The sequence below is a fragment of the Oryza glaberrima genome, chromosome 12 (assembly GCF_000147395.1).
Source record: "Oryza glaberrima chromosome 12, OglaRS2, whole genome shotgun sequence".
NCBI classification, from domain to species: domain Eukaryota; kingdom Viridiplantae; phylum Streptophyta; class Magnoliopsida; order Poales; family Poaceae; genus Oryza; species Oryza glaberrima.
This window is the reverse complement of record NC_068337.1, coordinates 4,527,901-4,553,384: the sequence shown is the minus strand read 5'-3', so window position 1 is coordinate 4,553,384 and position 25,484 is coordinate 4,527,901. Positions and strand designations below refer to the sequence as shown.

The 25,484-nt window shown below is 39.4% G+C and overlaps 1 protein-coding gene across 1 annotated transcript; it reads left to right on the top strand.

Moving 5' to 3' along the window:
* The first annotated feature begins 11,758 nt into the window (after window positions 1-11,758).
* LOC127757386 (probable trehalose-phosphate phosphatase 5) lies at window positions 11,759-12,487 on the top strand. Its single transcript, XM_052282885.1, has 4 exons — window positions 11,759-11,899; window positions 12,019-12,159; window positions 12,243-12,314; window positions 12,410-12,487. The coding sequence occupies exons 1-4, from the start codon at window positions 11,759-11,761 to the stop codon at window positions 12,485-12,487; spliced, it is 432 nt and encodes a 143-aa protein (XP_052138845.1).
* The last annotated feature ends 12,997 nt before the right edge of the window (window positions 12,488-25,484 follow it).

The following is a 25,484-nucleotide window of genomic DNA, read 5'->3' as shown; positions in this document are numbered from 1 at the left end:
AGCACGCAGTGAATGCGGGCGGCGTGTACGTGGGGGCAAATACGTGCAAAATTTATGGCGAAAATTTTGGATTCGAATTTAGTGCGTGATTGTACATTTTGGGGGTACAGCTAACGGCTACCGTCGAAATCACCGGAGGCGAGGCGAGAGAGAGACGCCGTAGGATCTGGACCGCACGCTCGTCATCTAACGGCTCTCAGATGGCCTCGTGCTGGAATTATGCAGATGAGTCCCTCCACGTTTGGGTCGCTACTCGCTACCATTAGCTGCGAGCGTTGTAGTTTTTGTGTATTACGACAACAACAACAAAAAAACTGCGTGAAAAAAGTTAAACACAAAGATAGTTTGGATCGTATTACTATCACTTTTAGTTTCCCGTGTGCTTTAATCCGGTCCGCAAGCTTATCATCTGATGGTACAAGTTGGCCGCGGGTTAAAATTATGCAAATGGGTCCCTTGTTCGGATGAGTGACGGTACAACAGAATGCGCTGTTTGGGGACAGGATTTTGGACACGAAGGGCCTATTCACTTTGATGAAAAAAAAAACCTTATCAAAATTTGGCATTGCCAAAATTTTGGCAGGATTTCTTATATAATTACCAAAATTTGGTAGCAAACTAAATGTAGCCATTTTTTGACAACTTTACCAAAATTTGATAAGGTTGAAAATTGCATCAAAGTGAACAGGCCCAAAATAAACATCTGAAATTTCTGAATCTTGTGCTCCATTTGATTTGAGGACTCCTCTTTTGGTCGAGTACTAAATTTCAGGGTTTTTATTCAGGCGGGTGCAAATGCAACGATTCAGCAAATCATGTCTCCGCTGAATAATTCATTAGGAATAATTCAGTGCTGTGGATGATCCCAAGTGAAATTTCAGATGCATCAGACCGTCAAAAACAAACACAAGCATGCAGGAACACATGTGTTTGGAGTTCCATCTTCAGAATTTCAGAGACTTGCACTAGAATTGCAAAACCAACCATCAAAAAGCACAAGATTCGTTTGAGTTGCCTATGCAATTTCCCCTGATTTCCTCATAATTCGAACAGGGGATCTTGATCAATCCTCTCTGTTTGCAAAAGAACATAATTCGTTTGAGTTGAAAAGCATCAGAACTCTCAAATTTCAATCCACGTTCCGAATCGAATAAAAACTCTAGAAGTCATGTTGAGCTGTAAAATTTACAATTAAAGATGTTTTGGACCTGGAAATTCTACTCTGTTCTCCGACTCGAAAAACACCAGGAGTTTTCAAATTTCAATCCATGGGTCCTTCGAAACAGAATCAAAATAACTCTGGAAACCGTGCTTACCTGCGAAATTTAAACTTTAAAATAATTTGACGAACGGATGAAAGGGAACGTGTAAGCAGCTTCTGTGGTGTCGTCGTCCTAGTGGCAGTGGGGCCCAGCTGGCAGCTACATTTGGTCAGTGTGGCTGGCACGTGTCGGGGAGCCAACGTAGTGTGGCCGAATGCTGATTAAAACGGAATAGATCACTATTAGCACATAGGATTAATTAAATATTAAAAATTATAAATTAAAAATGAATTTATTTGGTTTTCTAAAGAAATTTTATATTTAACTACTTTTTATAAAACGTATCATTTAGCATTTTTGAAAATATGTTTGGGGAGAACGATACTATCTCAGACAATTTATTATGGCGAACTCAGCCTTATTAGGAGTATTTACTTGGCTCGCTTGTAAGTCAAAAGGAGTTGACTTTTATAGTCAACATGGCATAGTTGGGCCGAACTAGTGAGCTCGTCATAGTGATGACAACCCTGCTATAGAGGCTTGTGGTCTTAAGAGCAAGTATAATAGGAAAAGATGAGGGATAGAGAGGAGCAGGTGCTTAGCGAAGAACAAGCACTGGCACAAGCTCCTATAAACCTGCTCTATAAGATGGATGTGCAGGACGGATGAGAGTGTGGGATAAAGAGGGTTAAGGAAAAGACGATATATCTGGGTGAGTAGGATCTAGTAACAACACGTATAATGCTTGGCACAAAACGGCGGATGCCTCCGCTGCGCCACGCGCGTGAGACTCTGAAGATTGCATAACTGAAGAAACTTGAAGATTCAGAAATCAGAACGCGGCTGTGTGTTATACACGGGAGAGTGGATGAACGGTTGGGATTAAAGGATAACGGTTCGCTGGGATGGTTATGGAGATCCAAGGGCTACAAAGCGCCGCGACGGACTACAGATTGCTTTGTTTGCCGTATTGTAGTCATCATTCTTTATCGCGTAGCTCTGGAGTCTGGACTCGATATAAAGCCACGAAGCAGTCACAAACAAACTATGCGAAAAGTTTTTATTCCTCATTTCTTGTTCTTGCGCTGCACTCTATATGTTGTCAAATCCAGCTCGATTTCATCAATTACTTTACTATTTTGCTGTGTTAAGGTTCCTAGTTAGTTAGCCACTAGTCCGATTATCTGAATCTCACTTGTTCTGAACCAAAATCTGCTCGGTTCCTTTTTTCCTTCTTATTTTCTCTTCTTCTTCTATTCCTCCCTCTTCATCCGGTTCTTTTGTAACTCTTTATGCAACACCTTGACTACCATTAATACAATGGTTATAAGGTAGAGTCTCTCTACCTTTTTCAGTAAAAAAAAAAAAATCTGCTCGGTTGCTGACAGGGCACCAGTGTTCGTGGTTCCGGCCTTCACGAGTAATCAAGATCTTGGTGAAGTCCCTGATGACGTTGATGGAAGGTGCATCTATGTGCCTCTGCTTTGCTCTGCTCGTGGGCTCGATATGTTGGGGAAGAGGACGATGTGGTTAAAAATTCAGTTCATATGTACGTGCATAAGATAATTTTTTGTGTGCCATATTCCCTGGAGAGATTAACATGTAATTACATTCAAGATGTAAAAAAGGTAACATGGTTAAGAACATATGTTGTTAGTACAAAGTTAATCAAACTTGAATTACATCTCAGAGTTAAATTTCTGAACAACATACAACAATTTTAGAAAGTTCTCCTACTACCTCAAAGAAAACAAACTTCACAAAAAAAGTTTTACCATAATAGTGTCTTAGTCCATGACTTAATGTCAGGTTTTTAGTCAGGTTTCTCTGCTGAATACATCAGACAACTTCCATCTTCACTCTTCAGAATTTCAGACTTGCAGTAAAATTGCAGAACCAATCATCAAAGCACAAGATTCGTTTTGAGTTGCAATGTAATTTTCACCAAATTTTATTATAAATTGAATTGAACAGGGGATTTTGATGAATCCCCTGTGTTTTTACAAAAAGAACATTACTGTATACATTCTTAGCATTTACATAGCACAAATTCGTGCAAAACCATGTTGATCACAACTTGGGATCAATAGATTACATGACTAGTAGTTCATCCAACTAGAAGCCCTGCAGCTATCTTATCTCGGTGCCTCGTTGGCTGGCCGCGTCGTCGTCGTCGTCTCCGCCTTGTCAGCGTCAGTCCGCCGCCCGGAGGGTGATCCGGCGGCCGAGGTTGCGAGCGATCAAAAACGGCGACCAGCTGCCTCCATCCTCCTCGCCGATCTTGATGTCTGCTCGGCTGCCCGCGGGATCGTGCGCCGGCGTGAGGCAGTAGCGTCCCAGGATTTCCCGGCGCCTCTCGAGGTAGCCCTCCTCGCCGCGGGCGGGGACGTCGTCGTCGTCGCTCTCCTCGTCGTCCTCCTCCGTCACGACGACCGCGGCGGTGGAGGGCTCTTCCTCCGGCGTGGCACGGCGGCGGGTCTCGGCTTGCAGCCGGATCTCCTCGTAGAACCGCTTCCTCTCGAAGTCCTCGCCGAGCACCTTGTCAAGATTGACGCCAGCGCCGTCGAGGAGGACGGTGGTGGTGGCGGCGGCGGAGTCGCGGGAGTTCCTCCTCCGCTGCTGCCGCTTGGATTCCTTCTCGATCCGGCGCTTCTTCTCGGCGATCCACCGATTCTTCTCGGCCTCCCGCGCCACCTGCTCCGGCGTCCAGTGCCGCCGCTTCTGCAGCTCGTACGCCGCCGCGGGGGCGATGTCCCACAGCCGCCTCTCCAGCTCGAGCAACTCCTCCTTAGTCGCCACCGGGACGACGGCGGCGGCGATGGCGGCGGCAGAGCGGCGGGGGAAGAAGCAGCTGGGGAGAATCCAAGACGACATGGCTCGAGTCGAGTCGATCGATGCGGTTGTGATTTGAGAAGTTTAGGGCTAATAGGGGATTAGGGCTAATAGGGAGGGGATTTAGGGTTATATAGCGAGTCGGAGTCGGAGTCCGATTTGAAGCGGGTATCCGAAGAGCACGCGGATTCCTTCCGATTTATGAAATTTGGCGAGTTATTAATCAATCTATCTAATGCTGGCGGCAGTATTGATTGGACCACGTGTCACCTCTGAATTAACAGATAAATCCCAAACAACTTATTTGAGAGAGAAAAAGAATTAAGCTAGAGAGATAGAGGTCCATCGATCCATTGAGAAACACGAGAAGACGTCTGGTGGTCTCCTTACTCCTGGACTGACTAATTGTGCCAAATATATTCCGATTGGGGCGATGGACCATGAGACCAACTGACCAAGTTAGATCAAAGTCAACTAGACATGAATAATAAGTAAAATAAAATAAAAATACATAATCAGTATTTATGCATGTTCAATGCAAAATTAAATATTATTTAATATTCAAAATATTTTCTCTTAGGCTACATTTATTTATTCATTAAACTTAAATGATACTCCCTCTGTTTCACAATGTAAGTCATTCTAGGCTCTCTCACGTTCGTATTAATGTTAATGAATCTAGACATATATATCTAGCTAGATTCATTAACATCAATATGAATGTAGAAAATGCTAGAATGACTTACATTGTGAAACGGAGGAATTATGACCAAATGCATTACTCTTTTACTTGATTTAGTTTTCAAATTTAGAAACCTTTAAATAGTCCTTGCTAGGAAGAATATGGGCATGTATAATCCGCGGAAAACGCCAGCTCATGTGTCCTCACTTGGAAGAAGCACTAAATAGCACACGCATGTTATATAATCAGAGGACGCGCCAACTGGCGTGTCTATTTTTTAGTATTATCTTTTAATACTGGCTGTGCATGCAAACGATGATTGGGCCACGTGGCACCTTTCACACTACAAATAAATCTTGAAATTATACGAGAGAAAAAAATAAGCGCAAAAATGTGGTAACAGTGCTGAAGTGCTGAACCATCTCCTGAGTCCTACATGGCTCGATAGAAAAAGGAAGTAAACATCCATAGGCAAAAAGAGAATCAAACATGACTAAGAAAAAAAAAAGACCTAGATACTATAGTTTACACAGAGAGAAAAGAGAAAATGCAAAGGAGAAGTGGGGAAGGATCTAGAAGGATTGATGGGGCTTAAAAGAATTTTACTAAGGAGCAAAATATCAGGTATAGATCAGTGGGGTCCGGTTAGACTTTAATTTTTATCAACAAGTATAATTTTTTCCAACATAGATACTTATATTAAATCCTTTAGCTCATAAAATATATATATATATATATATATATATATATATATATATATATATATATATATTTGCAAACAAATGCCTTTTACTCCCTCCATTCCAAAATATAAGGCATAACTACCTCTAACCCAAAGACCAAGAAATAATTATTATCATCTTATAGTTTGGATCATCCTAATAAATATAATACATGTATCTAATAGAATTAGAGAACATGAGAGTAGAGGATTTAAAAAAAGTAATAATTTAATGGAGAAGAGATCATAGTTAATTGCTTGCATGCATGCATGCGTTATATTATGGAACATTAAAAAAAGTGGTTGTACCTTGTATTATGGAATGGAGGGAGTAAAATATTATCACCTATTTTGTCAATTAATAGACAATACAATTATAATTTTACTCTACAAAGGAACCCTAAATAGTTCAGACAAAAAATAGAGGAAACTTAAAAGATTTTCAAAAATTAACAAAAGCAAATTATACTTTAAAAAATTTCAAAATTTCTACTTTCTAATCACATAAACAATGCAGACAGGCTATAACATGAGCACGTCAAAAGACGCACAGAATTTCTATCTTTCTAAAACTAGCTTGTATCTCGAGCCATCTTATTGAGCCACATGGCGATATTAAATTTTAAGATAAATCTAAGAAAATTAAGCATAAGAAATAGGCAAAATAAAAGAAAAAGATAAATCCAATTTATAGAGACTTCCCAATTATCTATCCACTTTGATATAAATGTAGAGAATATCCCTATGAAAAGAAATACCAAGAAGCAAACAAAAGGCACATCATCCAGATTCCAGAGGTTTCCCAACATATTTTTCCCCTTTGCAATCTATCTATCTATCCATCTATCTATCTATCTATCTAAAACTGGGAAGCGCACAAGTTACGATGGTGAATTGAAAAGAGAGAGAATAAGAGCTACTCCATGTGTGTAGATGGGCCATGCGGCACCATAATCCAACAATGCGTGATCAAACCAGTGCAAACACCTAAAAGAAGAGGGAAGAAAAATTAAAAAAAGGGAAAAAAAATACTTTTTCTAAAATTATTTGCAAATTATTCGGGGCAAGTATCATGACCACATATCTTATATTTCAATAAACTAAAAATGGTAAATAGAAAAATAAATGATAGGAACAATTTGCTCTTTTTTAAGATTGAATCGATCTCTATAACCCTGATAACAATTTTCTAAATATATGTATTTTTTGTTTATAATATAAAATAAATAATATGTAGATTCTAAATATATGTATTTTTATTTGTACTATAAAATAAATAATATTTAGATATTTCAACTTTTGAAAAACATTACAATTCTGATAAAATCAATAAACAATACTGGTGTTGGATCCATATATAGAGTCTTATCTAAGCACTCTGATGCTAAAAATCACAAAAAAAAACTAAAATATTACTATATTAACAATATATGGTTTTTAAAGGTCATACACATAGATTAATCAGTAGAAGCGCCAACCGGCGTGTTGATTTTTTAATGAAATTTTATTGCTGGATGTTGGATCGGCATCCCGGTCCACGTGAGCTATACACTTACTGAACATGTGCACACAGTTATGAGGAGTAGGCGTGCCGTGCGAGCAGTGACCTTGGCTTGGGCATTTGTTCATTTATTATTTTTTATTAAAATTAAAAAAAATGCAAATACTGATGAAAAATGGCTGGAGAAATTATTGGTGAAAAGTTGGAAGAAAAAGAGAGAAGAGAACAGAGAAAATGAGAATAATATTAAGATTATGGCCTTATCGTAATATAATATAGTTTGCTACTATGCTTGAAAATATTCAAATAGATATGAGCTGTAATAGGTTACATCTGAATAAGGAATAACCTTTTTTAATTAAAAAAATGAGTTAATAAGCCCTCGACCTTTTATCTTATCCCCTCTCTACACATTCCTTTAGTTTACAATGTGTTAACCATTATTTTTTTCTTTTCAATATAACTATATTGAACTACTCTCGTACTTAACTTATGTGCTATTTTACTGATAAAAAATATATTTTCTCATTGTGAAAAAAATAGAATCAGATGTAAAATAAGGAGATATAATTATTTGACCAAAATTTGTAAAATCAAAATTTTAATTTTTTAGATAAAATTTCAAGTCAAATATGTGAAACCCGTATTATATTTTCTCCAAATTTCAAACCTAAACAGACAATCATTTTGGTGTTCAACATCTTGATGGAACTCTTGTTTGGAGTCAATAAATTTATTTATAAACTTTTTAAAATAATTATTTTTATTTTTTCAGTTTTTGATGGAAAATAATTTTGTTCATTTAGTTTTATTTTAAAGTACTTTATTTATATTGAGATTTATGTTTTTGATGTAAGTAGCGCATAATGAAGTAATTTTTTTAAAAAAATCCAATGGTCAACTCACAACTGTTACCCCCATCCCAAATTTGTGGTCGTTTTGACTTTTTTCTTGCAACTTTTGACCATTCGTCTTATTTAAAAAATTATTGTAATTATAAAATAGGGCAAGTCATACTTAAAAGTACTTTTGGTAATAAAGCAAGTCACAAACAAAATAAATAATAATTTCATAATTTTTAATAAGATGAATAATTAAAATTTACAAACAAAAACTCAATGTGACAAGTACTTTGGGACGGAGGTAGTACATATATACATATAGGAGATCAAAATGATAACCCAAGGGTTTGGAATTTTCTCATAAGATGAGATAATCAGGGGTAAAAAACTCATAGGGTAAATATGGAGTTTTCTTCTAGTTTATAAATTATTGATCGTTTGGTATATGCATGCATATGAATATCTATCTAACAAAAAGGTGTGTGCAGGAGGGTCTTCTCGTGGTATTACGTTGTATCATCATATACTGCCTATGCATGTATTAATTTATGGACCGAAATCAATATTATTATATGAAAAATTTTAGTAGTATTATATTATCAAGTATAAATTAATTCAATTAATGGATCAACACATGAATTGATTTAAATGGTTTAATTAATTCCTCCCATGATCTTTTTTGAGTTCTTTTTGGTACATATATGTGCTAACCAAATGTGAAAGCATATAGTACCGGTTAGTCACTTGGTCTACACACCACGTGGCTCGGTGGCTGGGTTTGTTTTTTGAACGTTGGTGTGTACGATTAAAGTGAATGCGCATGCACCAGTGTACCACGGCACCAGCACCAGCAGCAGCGAGCTAGCTAGGTTTTCCAAGATGATCGCTCCGTGGGAAAAGCAGGGAGTACGAATGCCATGCTAATTTAATGCAAGTTTTGCTCACCTCAGGTGTCACATGCTATGATGCTAATGCATGGAGGAAGATAAGCAGACTGTACTATCTAGCACATCCAGAGATGAATGTAGTATACAAGTAGTATAATATAATACACACCCACAGTTCCACACCAGCTTCTTAATTATTGCAATTTCCAACTAATTAATTAGGGCACACAAGAAATATATATATAATTGATAAAATTATATATATATATATATATATATATATATATATATATATATATATATATATATATATATATATAGAGAGAGAGAGAGAGAGAGAGAGAGAGAGAGAGAGAGAGGGGAGAGAGAGACCGTATATGACTCCAGTTAATTTACGTGATGTCGCTTGGATGGTAATTGCAGGTTAGATGGGAAAGCATTGGCTGTTACGTCTTAGAGAAATTCCCACCTTGTACCGTAATTGATTCTAATTAATTGATTTAGGTGACATGATTAGAAGGTAAATTAATATGTTTTGTTTAACATGTCATTATATCCGATTGATGGTAGGGCCCCACAACATAAAATATAGATAGGATCTACGGTAATGATAGTATCATCCATCTAATCAATGGCTAGATCTTTTTAATTAACGTGGGAGCTCGTAGCTAGAAAGTGTTTGATTAGTATGATTAGTATAGGTATAGACAGACAGAAAAGACAGAATAGATAGATTGGAAACAAAATGACACGAGAGAGAAAGGGCATTTTTATCATGGCAGCAAGTTGCAAGTATTTGACAGGTGCCTTCTTTTTTTGCAAATGAAGCTAATTAGTAAACGGAATTGCTAATTATATACTGTAGTTAGATTTGAAAGTTTTCCTCTCAAAAAACACTCGACAGTTTTTAAGCTAATCCCTTAGTTAAAGTACATGTTTATTTTCTTAAAATACTATATTCAATTAGTCACATGTTCTTATTTTGCAAGTGGCTATGCAGTCTTAGGCTTTCTTCGATACTACAATTTGGCTTAATTAGTTCTTCAAACGGAAATCGAACCAGGTGATTAGCATAGGATTAGTTAAGTATTAACTATTATAAACTTAAAAATAGATTTAATTATTTTTAAAAGAAATTTCTATATAAATGTTTTTTTACGAATAATTCAAAAAACGTGCTCACAATAAATGAGGAAGTAGCCAAGCCCAATTGTCTATAGAGCGCCGAGTTAGCTAACTCCAACAGAAATATATAAGCAAACGATCAGCTAAATAAATAAATCATAACAAATATTGTTAGATTATCACAAAGTTCTAAAAACCTACATCAAAATGTAGATTTGAAAAGAGAAATGGAACTAGCACTATCTAAATGAGGAGGTTTCATTCTCCAACAACCATATAAGTTTCTTTATGATGAAAAGCAACAGTTGAAACATGATCTAATTTACAAATAAAGTTGAAACACATTTCATGATAAGACTGAATGTAGAATATTATCGAGGGGGCATTTGCCCCCACTCACTTAAAATTAACTGGGGGCATTGGCCCCAACTTGCCATTAGATCAACGGATCATCCTCATTTGCCTCCACTCACTGTAAAATTGATCGGGGGGTTTGGCCCCAACTTGCCATTAGATCAAGGGATCATCCAAAGATTTATGTGATTTTAATGTAAAGGGAGAAATTACACATCACACAAGCTATATAGACTACATGGTTTTATTATCAACACTTCTACTGAAGATATCTTCTACACCTATTATCTGGATATGCCACGGGACTATCCAATGAGTTTTGGTATTCAAATTGTGAAGGCACAAATTACTCAGCAGACAACATATACAAGCGAAACATGCACTTTTTATAAAGGACACTGCCACATAATGTCTCCTCCATCCCGGATTTTTTTGGTAGGATCATGGCCAACAGAGCAAAAGATGAGATGTATGCGGTTGGATGGTGTCATGCTGATATTGATAATACTACATGCAAGAGTTGTGTTACCGATGCACTAAGGAAAGTTCAGGTGGTTTGTGCTTCAAAGATGGAGGCTATCATCTTTTATGACTTTTGTGGCATTAGAATTTCTAGTCACATTATTAGTTTCAATAGTTCTAAAGACAGACCATATAGCATCACATTGCGACCCATCTTTCATTCAGAACCAATTATATGTTAATGTTGTCCTATCACTTATTTCTGCTGTGACAAATAAGGCAGCTAACTTGTCTACAAGGTTCGCCACAGGACAGGAAAATCTCATAGCAAAGGCTACGACTACACCATATATGCCCTTGCAGAGTGCTCATCCGAGTTGACAAGTTTAGAATGACATAAGTGTTTCAATGATATTGGCTATGCACCAAACTGTAAGCTGGGATCAAAAGGTGCAAGAGCATCAATAATTTGGTGCAATTTCCGCTACCAATTGTATTCATTCTTCATGGGCCTTCCAATGCTGAACATGTCCATAGATCAATCTACATTCTAGGTTGAAGATAAGTGGAGCAAAAGACGAATATTTTTATTAGATAATAACTTTTCTTTAGTAAGTCATAGATTTTGTTTGGCTTATACCCCAGTTGAGCTGCCTGTGGGGGTGGAGTTGAAGCTTCGCTAGATTTTGTTTTCCGCTGCAGTTTTTCTTCATGGTGAGGACTAAGTGCCTCTTATGTAAGTATTTTTCACTTTGGTTATTTTGATGAATCTGTATATTAAATTGTTAGTTTGTGTAACTCGGTTGATTCCTGGGCGAGGATTTTAATGCACAAATTAGTTCGGAAATTACTTGTAAATTTCCGGGCGTGACATATATGCAGGAGCACATCATACAAAACATAGAGCTGCTCTCATAGCGGCAATAGTAGGCCGAGTGTTGTGGTCATCATAGTAGTCCTAACACTAAGTTTTTTTCTGGGGGAAGAAACGTGTGTCAAGAAAACACACAAAGCTCTCAAGTAAGCACTTAATTATAAAATATTGAACAATAATATGCAGTGCATATACTTCATTCTAAGATAGACTTTTATGGAGATTGTTTCTAAACATTTAGATGCAGAACTAGTTAAGGGTAAAAATATTATTGAAGGCTCTAATGATTTAGGAGGTGAAAATAAAAGGATTATTGAAGGCTCAGGTGATTCAGGGTGTGAAAATGATACTTGCAAGGTATATTTTCTTCTTATTACTCATGTTCTAATATTGTAGTCTCCATAGTTTGAATCACTAGCCTTTAGCTATCCAATGAATGCTGTTTTGAAGAATTTTCGCATGTCTATTTATAACAGACACAATGTACTTCTACCTTGGTTTCATTTGATGAAATCACATCCAATGCTCAAGGCAAGAAGATTGCCCTATTCTTGGATTATGATGGCACACTTTCGCCAATCGTAAATAATCCTGAGATGGCATTTATGTCCCCTGAGGTAAGTCAAATAAGAATATTTGGCAATTAAATACTTGTAAATGCATGTAACAATTATTTATGTTTAATTCTAATTACTGCTAGATGCGTGAGACCGTGAGGGATGCAGCGAAGATTTTTCCAACTGCAATAGTCACCGGGAGATCCCGCAGAAAGGTAGGAACGACCAACCCCTTTGATTGACGAGCTATACTCAAATTATTACTATATGTGGTAGATCAATAATTGTGAGTTTTGTCTTTCTGACTCAGGTGTTTGAATTTGTAAAACTAGTAGAACGCTACTATGCTGGGTGTCACAGGTTGGATATCATGGCATCAAAGGGCTGATTTTGGAAGTACTAGTGAAATAGTAAGTACTTGCAACATTTTAGAACAAAATTTTCATAGTACTCTTACAATCTCTTACAATTTATTATACTTGAAGGATTTTCAAATCAGCTTTAAGAAGCGAGTTCTATAATCTAGGGACCTTTTCCTTGATATACCCTGTAGATTGTCAAAATGTGTGTACTCTAGAGACATTTTAGAAGCAACTTTGAGTCATTTTTAGATATCTGTGCTAATTATTTGGTATACACATTTTTAAGGCACCCTAATTCACCAAATGTGGAAGACATTTTCTTGAAAACGTGTTTACCTCTCTAGAGGCATTTTTAGATGTTTAATTAATTTGAGTAATAAGTGAATATAAATAACGAAAGACAGAGGTACAAACCATGATGTGAGGTTAAGATGCTTAGTGTATTGAATATAAGGTTCGCCTTAATTTTCCAAAAGGACTTTAGATTGAGGAAAGATCATAGCAAAAAAAAAGCACATAATTAACTATTGGCTTTTTCACCCCAGTTTGCTAGTCGTAGAAATTAACCTCACTATGATGTTTGTGTTGTAGTGAAACTTCATGCTTAGTTTTTAAAATTTCTGTTTCTAACTTCTACATAGTGAAGAAGCCAATCCCTTCTAGCCTGGGAGAAAGTTTGTCCCTATGATTAGTCAGGTATAATCTATATTTCTAATAAATGCAAAACAATGACTTGTGCAATTTTATATGAATGTATAATACAATATTGTTACAATTTTACTATAAAACAAGTTTTGAAGTCTATAATTGTGCCTATTGGAAAAATTGAGGGGGCAATGATCGAAGACAAAGAATGTTGAGGAGAAGTAAAATATGGATCTACTTTTAGTTTTTTTTCTTCTTTTATCAATTTAGGTCAAGTTTAACAAATGATGCTTGTCTTAACTGTAGGATTGGGAGTTGGTTAAAGAAATAGTTATTAATGCACTGAAAGATGTCCTAGTCTTGAGATGAAACCCGGGAAAATGGTACGAAGATTCAATACCCGGTATTTAACTTATAGTCCATTTCAACGATGTTTTACATAACTTATATAAAAATAAAATTTTTAGGTTCTGGAAGTTCGACCTGAAGATGTTGCAGACAAAGGTAAAGTGATCAAATATCTTATAGGGACACTTGGGCTAAATGACTCTAATGTTCTCCCAATTTACATTGGAGATGACGAGACAGATGAATATGCCTTTAGGGTTCTATTCATTCTCAAGCATAAATCATGACGAATCTTAGATTTTAAGGTTTCAGTTGTATATAGTATCTCAGTCTCACATGTATATCTTATTGCATTTAGGTGCTCCGTGAGCAGAAAAATGGGTATGGTATCGATACAATATTTGTATTGGTAATCATCAATGTGCCATCGAAGTTGGTGTCATTAGATCAGGGGCGGAACAGGAAGTAGCATGAGTAGAGCCCAAGATCTACCGCTTAAGTCGACTAACAAAGTAAATATTATCGAGGGGGCATTTGCCCCCACTCACTATAAAATTGACTGGGGGCCTTGGCCCCAACTTGCCAATATTATCGAGTGGTATTTGCCCCCACTCACTTAAAATTAACTGGGGGCATTGGCCCCAACTTGCCATTAGATCAACGGATTATCCGCATTTGCTCCCACTCACTGTAAAAATGACCGGGGGCTTTGGCCCCAACTTGCCATTAGATCAAGGGATCATCCAAAGATTTATGTGATTTTGATGTAAAGGGAAAAATTACACATCACGCAAGTTATATAGACTACATGATTTTATTGTCAACACTTCTACTGAAGATCTCTTCTACACGTATAAGAGTTGCGTTACCCAAGTATTATAGAATGAGTACTATAGGATGTGTGTTGCTAGCATAAAAGTTATCATCTATTATGATTTATGCACCCTTGAGATTTCTAACGAGAAGATAGAGACTTGCATTCATCATGGTCAAATTCGATCATTGTGCAAATCGTTAAGTCTCATGTCAAAAGTCAGCAAGAAAATGCTTGACAAGATCGTAGTTTACTAATCACTTCGATGATAAGCAAGGTGACCAATTTGTCTTCAAGATTTGCAACAGGGAGTTGCAAAAGGGCAGGAGCTGCTCATAGTAGATAATTACAAGTACACTAACTATGGCCTTGCAATGGTTATCAATTTTGTTTGGAAGAACTCAGCTTTATACTCGTTTTTTTGATTTACGGGTGGTACAAAATTAGTGATCTGCTGTAGTTACTGGTACCAGTTGTAACATTTCTTTACCGATTATCCAATGTTGAATTTATACATTGTTTAGTCTACACTCAAAATTGGCACACCCATTAGAAATTACTATATATCTAACATTTGGATATTAGATTCGTGTTTAAAATTTGGACATCAGATTCGTGAAGCCATCAGAATTATTGTGCGGCTCATCCCTACTTTGGAAGTTCCATGAGAAGGTATTAATAAACTACCACTCTTACCTTAAAATTTGGACATCAGATTTGTGAAGCCGTCAGAAATATTGTGCGGCTCATCCCTATTTCTATTGTTAGTGGAAGTTCCGTGAGAAAACAAACTACCACTCAAATATTGTGCAGCTCATCCCTACTTCTATTCTTAGTGGAAGGTCCGTGAGAAGGTATTAACAAACTACCACTCTTACCTTATTTACTTTTTTAATGCTTATGAAATTATTTCTCCATTTCTAAAATGCATGCTATAATAAATTCGTGAGATTTGAGTTAAAATTTATTAGCACCATTTTCCCTCGAAATTTTTGTTACTAACAGCCCAATTTATATTGCTGTAATTTCAGTTGTAATTTTCCTTCGAGATTTTCTGAAGCTGTAATTTCAGTTGTCTCGTATTCACATTTAATAAGCCTTTAATTTATGTAGTCTATGTAATCTATTTGGTATATTATGTCAGATTTAGTTATTTGTATTGATCCTCAATTTATATTTCAATCTTTAAAAGTCTTTATTACAAGTTTTAACGTAAAGTGATAGGTATTTATATTACACATAGAGCTAGTATGTGTATTCCAAGATAATTCAAATTTAAATTTCATTTTGAACAACAACCAAGTATGATAAAAGGTGCATTCATGCTTAGATAAAGCTCTGTTTAGAGCACTGACAAACATTGAAGGACACATATCTTCCCCTTCTGGACTGACTAATAAGAATTTTATCTAGTTTTATAAACAAATTGTTGTCGAACGGAATAGCGTTTGTCGAAAGGACATGCTTCACTCTAAAAGGTGGAAAGTAAATAGGTAACCCTAAGGATTCTATATAAAGGGGAATTTACATGGCTACCCTTATAATATGGACAATTGACCCATATAGCTGGCCTTCGGCCCTAAGACCTATTCCAAGTGGGCCTTCCTGAGGGGTTGACCCACTTGGGGCTTGGTCCGCCTCCCCTACTGGCAAAGGCCTTTCTCTTCGTCTCCCTTTGGTCGAGGATCCTTTGCTTCACCCTTGGCGCTTCGCCTAGCAATATTGCTCCAAGGCTTCGGTCTTCGCTCTAGTAGGTGCTTCGCCCTCTTGATGCTCCGCCAAGAGCTTGACGAGGTGTTTCGACAGGCTCGACCGAAGGCCCTCGTGACATGCCTCCAACACAAACAAACCCAATTCCATGAGGTTATGACTAGTATATCTTCTATAAGGAAAATCCAATTCCATGAGGTTGACATTCTGAACAATAGCATTGAAACTGTCATGCACAAGCCCAACTAGGGTCTTTTCTGTCCTATGATATGCAGCCCCACATAGATCACAATAAGATTCCATTTATACCCATCATTTTTTTTCCTTCAAAGTTAAAAGCATCTTATCATAATCGTACTCCCCTTGGCCAAGTTCACCAACATAAAAAACCTTAGCATTGACTTCCATATGAATCCTTCCATATCAAGGTTCTCCTCCTTGAGAAACATTTTGAGTGTACCATGTTGATTGTGTTGCCTCTTACACTCCATGGATTTGAATCGAAAGAAATAATTTTTTTGTCAGAAAATTTACAATGGGCCCTAAACAATTAGCATTCCTGGTAAGGAGTATAGTTCAGTAAGGTATACCAACATGTAAATAAATATATATTTTTTCCAGAAACACCATCTCCAAAATTTTGGGTCTACTGAGTATTGATAGTATCCCATTTTAGCAAGTGATATTTCTTTTTGTTATATAGGCCAGTAGAATCTATACGTCTAATAGTATCCATTTTTGTGAATGATTCCTAGGAGCTTTTGAATCCATAGTACGTACTTACACAAGGACACTAGAAACCATAGTCTGTAATATTTATTAAAATCTTTCCCTCTTCATAGTTGTGTGTCCACTCTCCAAGTCTCCAACCTCCTTTTTTTGTACTTCTGAACAATCACTGGTAGGTCATTTTCCCAATTTTATCATAACTCATACGTATACTTACATCTGAAGTCTGTTCATAACAACTCTAATTGGACTCATTTGTTTGCTTGTTCAATACAATTTTTCTTTCAAAGATATTAGGTCTTAAATCCCTCTGCTATTTTTTTTATCTTGCTGTGCCGGGCCGGCCCACCATGCCGAGGGAGCAGCCCAAGCATGGCCCGGCTGTCGGGCCATGCCATGCTTGGGCTGGGCCAAATTGGCGTGCCTTGGGCCGGGCCGTAGGCATCGGGCCATATGGCCATCTATAGTGCTACTGTTGTTCAAGGGAAAGAATTGAAGGAAGCAGGGAGGGAGAGAGGGAGAAGGAAGAAGAGGAAAATTTAGGGTTTCGTGGCTTGGTCAATTTGGTTATATTCCAGAATAAAATTCAGAATTTAGTTCCTAAATTATCAAACTTTAACCTTGACCGGTAGGCCAAAACATTCTTTCCAAATCTTGTATTAATCCATAAGGAATCAAATTTTGTGTTCTAAATAGAAGTTGTTCTCCTTGTGAGAATCTTTCCGGCAGTGCCCAATTTTAATTAGGTTAAACAGTTTAGGAGAAATTGCAAAAATAGTACCAACTTGGTTCGCAACCAGTACATTATTTAGTTTTCTTCAAACTGGGCATGATAGAAGAATAATCAGGATTTCCACACATCATGTAAGTTCTATATAATTTTCTTGTTTCAAGATTTCTTTAGGTTAGTCCTAGCACCTGGACAGAAGGTTTAAGCACTAAGGAATATAAGATCATCTGGAGGCAGATAAACTCCCCCAAATTGTGGAGATTATGGGTACCCCATACCCACACGACATGGTTATCCAACTGGCTATAGAGGATATCTTATATCTATGAAATATGTAACAGATCATGACTTGGGTATTACGTTTCCTTATATATTACGGAACTGTCTAAAGTTCTGGTTCGATAATATTGTAAATTAGATTTAGGAAACCGATACCATATTGGTTAAGGTTTCTATCCTATAATCCTGCCCCAATTCACACAACCTGATCGTCAGATCAATACTACACCCAGTGGATTCAAATCCCCAACATGAGTAGGATATTACCTCTCATCGAGAGGGCCTGAACCTGTCTAAATCCTTGTCTCCGCATCCATCCACTTTTAGGTCTCGTGCGCTACCCCTTTATATTGCCGAAATTTTGTTTCGACAGTTGGTGCGCTAGTGTTGATGAAAAAATCGAACACACTGGCCTGGGAGATCTGCTTAGCTCCTGTGCAGGTCCAAAAGATTGATGAGATGTGGGCGTGCCAGTCAGTTTGATCCTACAACTGACAAGATATGTAAACAGCAGATAAAACAGCCGATCGGCTGACAAGCCGATGTAGTAGTTCCAGCCGATGCCGATACCAACCGATAGCGATAGGGTTTAAGCAATCGGCTATATTTCCAATGTAGATGATGATATAAAGGCAATCGGCTGATGTAATAAAATAACAATATAATCGAGTAGACAATCGGCTAGAAACAATATATAATAAGCACTGATCCGAAGGTTAAAGCATATATCGGCTGGAGGTCCGATGCCATAAAATCCACAAGATTATATTAAACAATTAAATCTTCATTGCGATCGGCTAAATCCAATATGTATGCAATCCTTGTAAGCCGATGCAACGTCTAGATAACTCATCGGCTAAAACCCCGATGGAACCCTTATTGGCAATCAAGAAGCAGGCTGGAGATTATGGTTCTAAGCACGACTTAGTAGATCAAACTTAACTGATGCAGCACTAAGTATGAAAAGAAACATAATATCTAGACAATCAAGCCGTTGACTAATTTTTTAGGGTAGTAGATGCCTAGGCTAATCTAATCTAGCAAGGCGATTTAGCTGATACCAGCAGAAACCCTAAAGCGAGAGATGGCCGATAGAGCTAAATTGAGATGCTAGGACTAGATTAACATAGACATATGATAAATAGTCAGGCAAATATATTATCCAAACCAGAGTAATCCAAGATCTCGAATGTCCTGATGCAGCCTTGAACGACGCCGACGTAGATGATACAATTTCCTGGACCGGCGGAACATTGGACTTATCCCTTCGCCAGAGATCGAAGACGATGCAGCCCCACGTCGGGTGCCAAGTTCCGCCGGAACGTAAAAACAAAAGTAGAAGTAAAAAGGGTGGCGATGCGCCGAATTGTATTGATCGTAGCGATAGATTACATAGACCCCGGGTGTACATATTTATACCCATAGGTTGATACAAGTCCTTGTCAGACAAGAAAGAAACCTTCCTAAAGATAAAAGGAAAAGATAAAGTCCTTATATGACACTAAACACACTTTCCTAAAGATAAAAGGAAACTAACAAACTATTCTTAATTAATAGATAACTTGCCATGCCGCATTCTCTTTGAAATCGGTCTCTTCTGGATAAGCTTCCTCTAGTAGATCAATTTCCTTAACCGACTATAGCAAGAATCCGACAACTGACGACTTGACAACTCTCATCGGGTAATCTTAGGACTTCAAAGCCGATGCTGACTCTAAGCCGATGACTACTCCGGGCTTACCAAATTTCACTGTTAACAGCTAGGTAGGGGTTGCGTTGAGTTTACCTGTCAGAAAGTGCGATGGAATCAACTGGGATTAATCTCAACAATTTCGACGACTTCAATCTTTGAAGTCGACCGGTTTGCCATTTCAATACAGCATTATTAGATTGATTTTTAATCTAGATTGGTCTGCTATTCGATTTTTGTTTGCATGCATGAACTGGTGGTTGATGAGCTCTGCCGACTACTTCCAATGACGGCATCATACCGGATGGCCATCCAGGGGTGTGCACATGCATGCGGCATGCAAACAGAGAGACCAATATCTAGTGGCTATTTTTTTTATTCGCTCACGATGCAAGCCAAGCTACACGATCCGGTTCATCGGTCTAATCTAATTTCTGTTAGATTAATTTCTAATCAGAGATTGATATTGTCTTTTTGGTTCCTATTTTGCTTGTCCGCATATATACTACCGGCGGCTAAGTTGCTCCGATGGGTGCCAACAACCTGACAAGCCGCTGCAGCGCTGCCATGCAAGACAAGTCGTAAGCCGGCCGTGTCTTCATGGGAACCATGCGACATGCTGAAGCTGGCAGGCATGCCTGTGATTTAATATGCATATGTGCTCTCGCCATGCCTACACCGTGCACAGGAAAGCTCAAGCTAGGAAATCACGGTTCCCAGGAAACATGCCTGACGTGCTGATCTAATCAACACGCATGGATTAAATATTTAATATGCCATGCAATAGATGTTTTCCTGTATATGATATGCATCCATATTTTCATGTTTACTAACAGAATCTATATGCTTGCTTTGTTTTTGCATATATGATGGATTCATTGCATGATGAGATCGATCTGGCCGACTCTAGCGCTACTAATGGGCAACTCAGCTTTAACGCCACCTCATCTGCCGTTGATTGGTCCTCGCCTACACGGTTGGATGGTCACACCACCATTGTTGGCGTCCATGTCTTCACCGCCGGCCTGCCTTCGCCGCCGTCGACTGGTGTCCTCACCTACACGGTTTGATGGTCACGCCACCGTTGTTGGGCGTCTGCGTCTTCACCGACAAGCCGCCTCATCGCTGCCGACTGGTGTCCTCGCCTACACGGTTGGTTGGTCACACCACCGCTGTTGGGAGTCTCCGTCTTCACTGACCGACCGTCTCGTTGCCGCCGACTGGTGTCCTCGCCTATACGGTTGGTTGATCACACCACCATTGTTGGGCGTCCACGTCTTCACCGCAGGCCTGCCTTCGCCGCCGTCAACTAGTGACCTCGCCTACATGATAGGTTGATCACACCACTATTGTTGGGTGTCCACGTCTTCACCGCTGGCCTTCCTTCGCCGCCGTTGATTGGTGTCCTCGCCTACACGGTTGGATGGTCACACCACCATTGTTAGGTGTTCACGTCTTCACCACCGGCTTGCCTTCGCCGCCGCCGACTGGTGTCCTCACCTACACGGTTGGTTGGTCACACCATCGTTGTTGGGCGTCTGCGTCTTCACTGGCCGGCCGCCTTGTTGCCGCCGACTGGTACCCTCACCTATATGGTTAGTTGGTCAAACCACTGTCGTTGGGCGTCTACGTCTTCACCAATGGCCACCTCGTCTGCCGCCTACTGGTATCCTCACCTTCACGGTTGGTTGGTCACAACACCGTTAATGAGCGTCTAGTCTTCACCATCGGCTTGCCTTCGCCGCCGCCAACTGGTGTCCTCACCTACACAGTTGGCTGCTCACAGCCCCGTTCTTGGGCGTCTATGTTTTCACTGCTGGCCTGCCTTCGCCGCCGTTGATTGGTGTTTTTGCCCATACGGATGGTGGATTCCGCCGTCGTTGATGCGCACTTTTATCTCCACACCGACCACCTTTGCCGTCACCAAGGAGATACAAAAAGCTAAGTCATCATTAATTGTGTTTTATATGATATTTTTCCTTTACTTCTGCCTCACTACATCATCTGGTTCGCCATTGACTAGTGAGTCGGGAGCTACAGATGTTATATCATATTTTTCAACTTTTTTTATCTTGATTGCTTGCGAAATAATCCGAGTAAAAAATGTGCCTATCGAGTTATGGAGCTCTATTTCCCTATACTTTCCGTTTGGTTTGTTGATGGATAGTTGCCTTTGGGCCAATTCTTATCACCCGGGGGCTCGTTGGATGGAGTGTATAATGCAAGGTGCTAAATATTACTCGGATAAAATCAAAAGCATAGAGATAAGATAATTTGCTTTCTACTCTTAACAATTGCCAAAGTACCCGAGTAGTAAATTCTGATCCGTGAAACTTGTTCCATTAATGACGAACTCATGTCACTCATATGAACGTTTGGGAAGTGCCTATGCCGATTACCGGTGTTTGTGGGCAATGATTAGTCGGGCAAAATATTTAAACGTAAGGAATCATTTGCTCGAGGAAATTAAAATTGATAAGAGGAGAAATACATATTTATAAACATATTTTAAATGCTTGAATTTTCCTCAAGTCCTATATTTAAATAAGATACTACTCATTCTACATGTTTATTCTGCAGGATCCAAATCCAGATGTGCATAGTAGGGATTCATTGCTATAAGCTTATCTCCTACGCTTTAAGAATGTATCAGTCAGAACATCACCGTCGGCTTGACTTCGCCGCCGCCGACTGGTGTCTCCGCCTGCACGGCTGGTCTATTATACCGTCGTTGTTGGGCGTCTACGTCTTTACCGACCGGCTTGCCTTCACCGCCACCGACTGATGTTTTCGCCTACATAGCTGGCCTATTATGCCGCCATTGATAGGCGCCTACGTCTTCACCACTGGCTTGCCTTCACCGTTGCCGACTAGTGTCCTCGCCTACACAGTTGTTTGGTCACATCACCGTTGATGGCGTCTATGTCTTCATCGACCGGCTGCCTCATCGCCGCCTACTAGTACCTTCGCCTACACGGCTGGTTGGTCACACCGCCGTCGATGGGCACATACATCTTCAACGTCGGCTTGCCTCCGTCACCGCCGACTGGTGTCCTCGCATTCATGATTGGTTGGTCACACCACTGTTGATGGGCCTCTATGTCTTCACCCCGACTAGCCTTCACCGCTATCCATGGAGTCTTCGCTTTCATGGTTGGCCTATTATGCCGCTGCTAAAGGACGTCTTCGTTTTCGCTTTAATGGTTGGCCTATTATGCCGCTGCTCAAGGACGTCTTCGTTTTCATCATCATTCTGCTTCTTCTATTGCCGACTAATTATCTCACCACCATGGATACACAACTCTGTCATCACTGATTCACTGTTGGGCACCTTCGTCTTCATTGCTGGCTGCCTTGCCTGACACCGACTAGTTTCTTCGCCTCCATGGCTACACGTCTTCGTCACCATTGACTGGCGTAATCATTAACACCAACTTGCCTTCACCGCCACTGATTGGTGTCACTGCTTTGATGGTCGGCCTATTATGCTGCCGCTCATGGACGTCTTTGTTTTCACCATCTGCTTCTTCTATCATCGACTGGTGTTTCTATATTCACGACTATGCGTCTTCGCCACCAGTTTGCTTTTGTTGCTGCCGACTTGTGTCTACGTCATCACGATAGTGCAACTCTATCACCATTGAAAAGCGACTTCATCTTTGTTGTCTTCGGCACTGACAAACTCCATTGCCTCTACATCGCAAGCTTTACTACTTCACCAACCACGACGTCTACAAGAGCCTCGACATCTTGGCATGCTTCACGAAATAAGATGTCGTGTTATTTTACTATAACAAGTGGTGTTCCAATACTCAAGATTTCTACCCAGACATCCTCAATGCATATCTTCACTCAAGTGATGGCTACTCGACGACAAGCTACAGTTCTCGACTCTATGTTCAGTTGTTTCCCATCTAACCAAAGAGTCGGGGGCTACACAAATACAAGGCTCAAAATTCGACAAGTTTTATGTCAATATAAAGCAATCAATTAATCAGCCAACGAGTCAACTCTGAGAGTCGTTATCTTCATCTTTGCTTCAGAGCAAGAGTTCTACTTTAGCAATTATTTTACCGACAATTTTGGCTTCTGGACTTCCCAAGTACGGGCCTAAGCAGTTTGGAGTTATCAACCAATCAACTCAGATTCGATGAGTTGGACAACAGCATCTACTTTCCCCCAAGTGAAGCATCTGCAACAGCTATAAGACCAAGTTCTACTGCCATCTTTATAAATCAAGGGGCGTTGCATCAATCTTCATTATGCACACGCTCGCATCAAGGAAACTACTCGAGCTTCGGTATCTTCTCAACAGTTTGATGGATTATTTTCACTAACATCATCACCTGCACCTCTACTTCATCGGCCCAGACGTCTCAGCCGTTGCTAATGGGTGACTACGTTTTCACCTCCGGTTGCTTCCGTCATTGCCGACTTGTTATTTCACCTTCACGGTTGACCTACTACGCAAACGCTGATGAGCGTCTTCGTCATTATCATCGGCTGCTACACTACTATTGATTGGATCATCGACATTGTCATCTTCATCAACATTCTGTAAAGTCTCTTCAATAGCCTACTCTACTGCTATTGATTGGCAACTTCATCATCGTAGTCGATCATCTCTGTTGCTGCTAATCGTCATTATCGTTGGTTGCGTTTGCCGTCGCTGACTATTTTCTTCATCTTCATGATTGGTGGATTTCGCCATCGCCATTGATGCAATTCTGAAAGAAGCTCACGACACTTTATACTCTATCCACCCTGGTAGTACTAAGATGTACCAAGACCTCAAGGAAAGATTTTGGTGGGTAAGTATGAAGTGTGAGATAGCGGAATATGTAGCCGTGTGTGATGTTTGTCAGCGAGTCAATGTAGAACATCAGAAACCTGCAGGTTTGTTGTAGCCTTTGAAGATACCAGAATGGAAGTGGGAGGAAATCGGTATGGATTTCATCACTGGTCTACCCAGAACGTCATCGGGCCACGACTCCATTTGGGTGATAGTCGACAGACTCACCAAAGTGGCTCATTTCATCCCGGTGAGGACAACATATTCCGGAAGTCGCTTGGCGGAATTGTATATGGCAAGAATTGTGTGTTTGCACGGTGTGCCTAAGAAGATAGTATCCGATCGAGGTAGCCAGTTTACTTCAAAATTTTGGAAGAAGCTTCAGGAAGAGATGGGTTCCAAGCTGAACTTCAATACCGCTTATCATCCGCAGACAGATGGACAAACTGAAAGGGTAAATCAGATTTTGGAAGACATGTTAAGAGCTTGTGCTTTAGACTTCAGTGGAAGTTGGGATAAGAATCTGCCTTATGCAGAATTCTCATACAACAACAGTTATCAAGCTAGTCTTCAAATGGCTCCTTATGAAGCACTGTATGGTCGGAAGTGCCGCACTCCGCTTTTGTGGGATCAAACGGGAGAACGCCAGGTTTTCGGGACCGATATTCTGAGGGAAGCAGAAGAAAAAGTAAAGATCATTCAAGAGAGATTGCGTGTGGCTCAGTCTCGTCATAAGAGTTATGCCGACAATCACCGTAGAGATCTAAGTTTTGAAGAGGGAGATCATGTGTATCTTTGTGTCACACCTCTTCGAGGGGTTCATCGTTTCCACAACAAAGGAAAATTGGCACCGCGTTTTGTGGGACCTTATAAGATTGTCAGTAGAAGAGGAGATGTTGCTTATCAGTTGGAGTTACCTCAATCTTTGGTAGGAGTCAATAATGTGTTCCATGTGTCACAGTTGAAAAAGTGTTTAAGGGTACCTACTGAAGAAGCTAATCTTGAACAGATAGAAGTCCAAGAGGATCTGACATATGTTGAGAGACCCATCCGTATCCTGGAAACAGATGAGAGAAGAACCAGGAATCGAGTTATCCGTTTTTTCAAGGTTCAATGGAGTAATCACTTAGAGGAAGAATCAACTTGGGAACGAGAAGATGAATTAAAGTCAGCTCATCCGCATCTGTTCGCCAGTTCTTCCGAATCTCGAGGACGAGATTCCGTTTAAGGGGGGTAGGTTTGTCACACCCTAAAAATCCCAAACATATAAATTGTTGTTTAATTGG

Coding starts and splice junctions, on each gene's coding strand:
- LOC127757386 (XM_052282885.1), top strand. CDS start 11,759: ATGGAGATTGTTTCTAAACATTTAGATGCAGAACTAGTTAAGGGTAAA. Junction 11,900..12,018: donor GTGAAAATGATACTTGCAAG/GTATATTTTCTT, acceptor TATTTATAACAG/ACACAATGTACTTCTACCTT. Junction 12,160..12,242: donor TGGCATTTATGTCCCCTGAG/GTAAGTCAAATA, acceptor AATTACTGCTAG/ATGCGTGAGACCGTGAGGGA.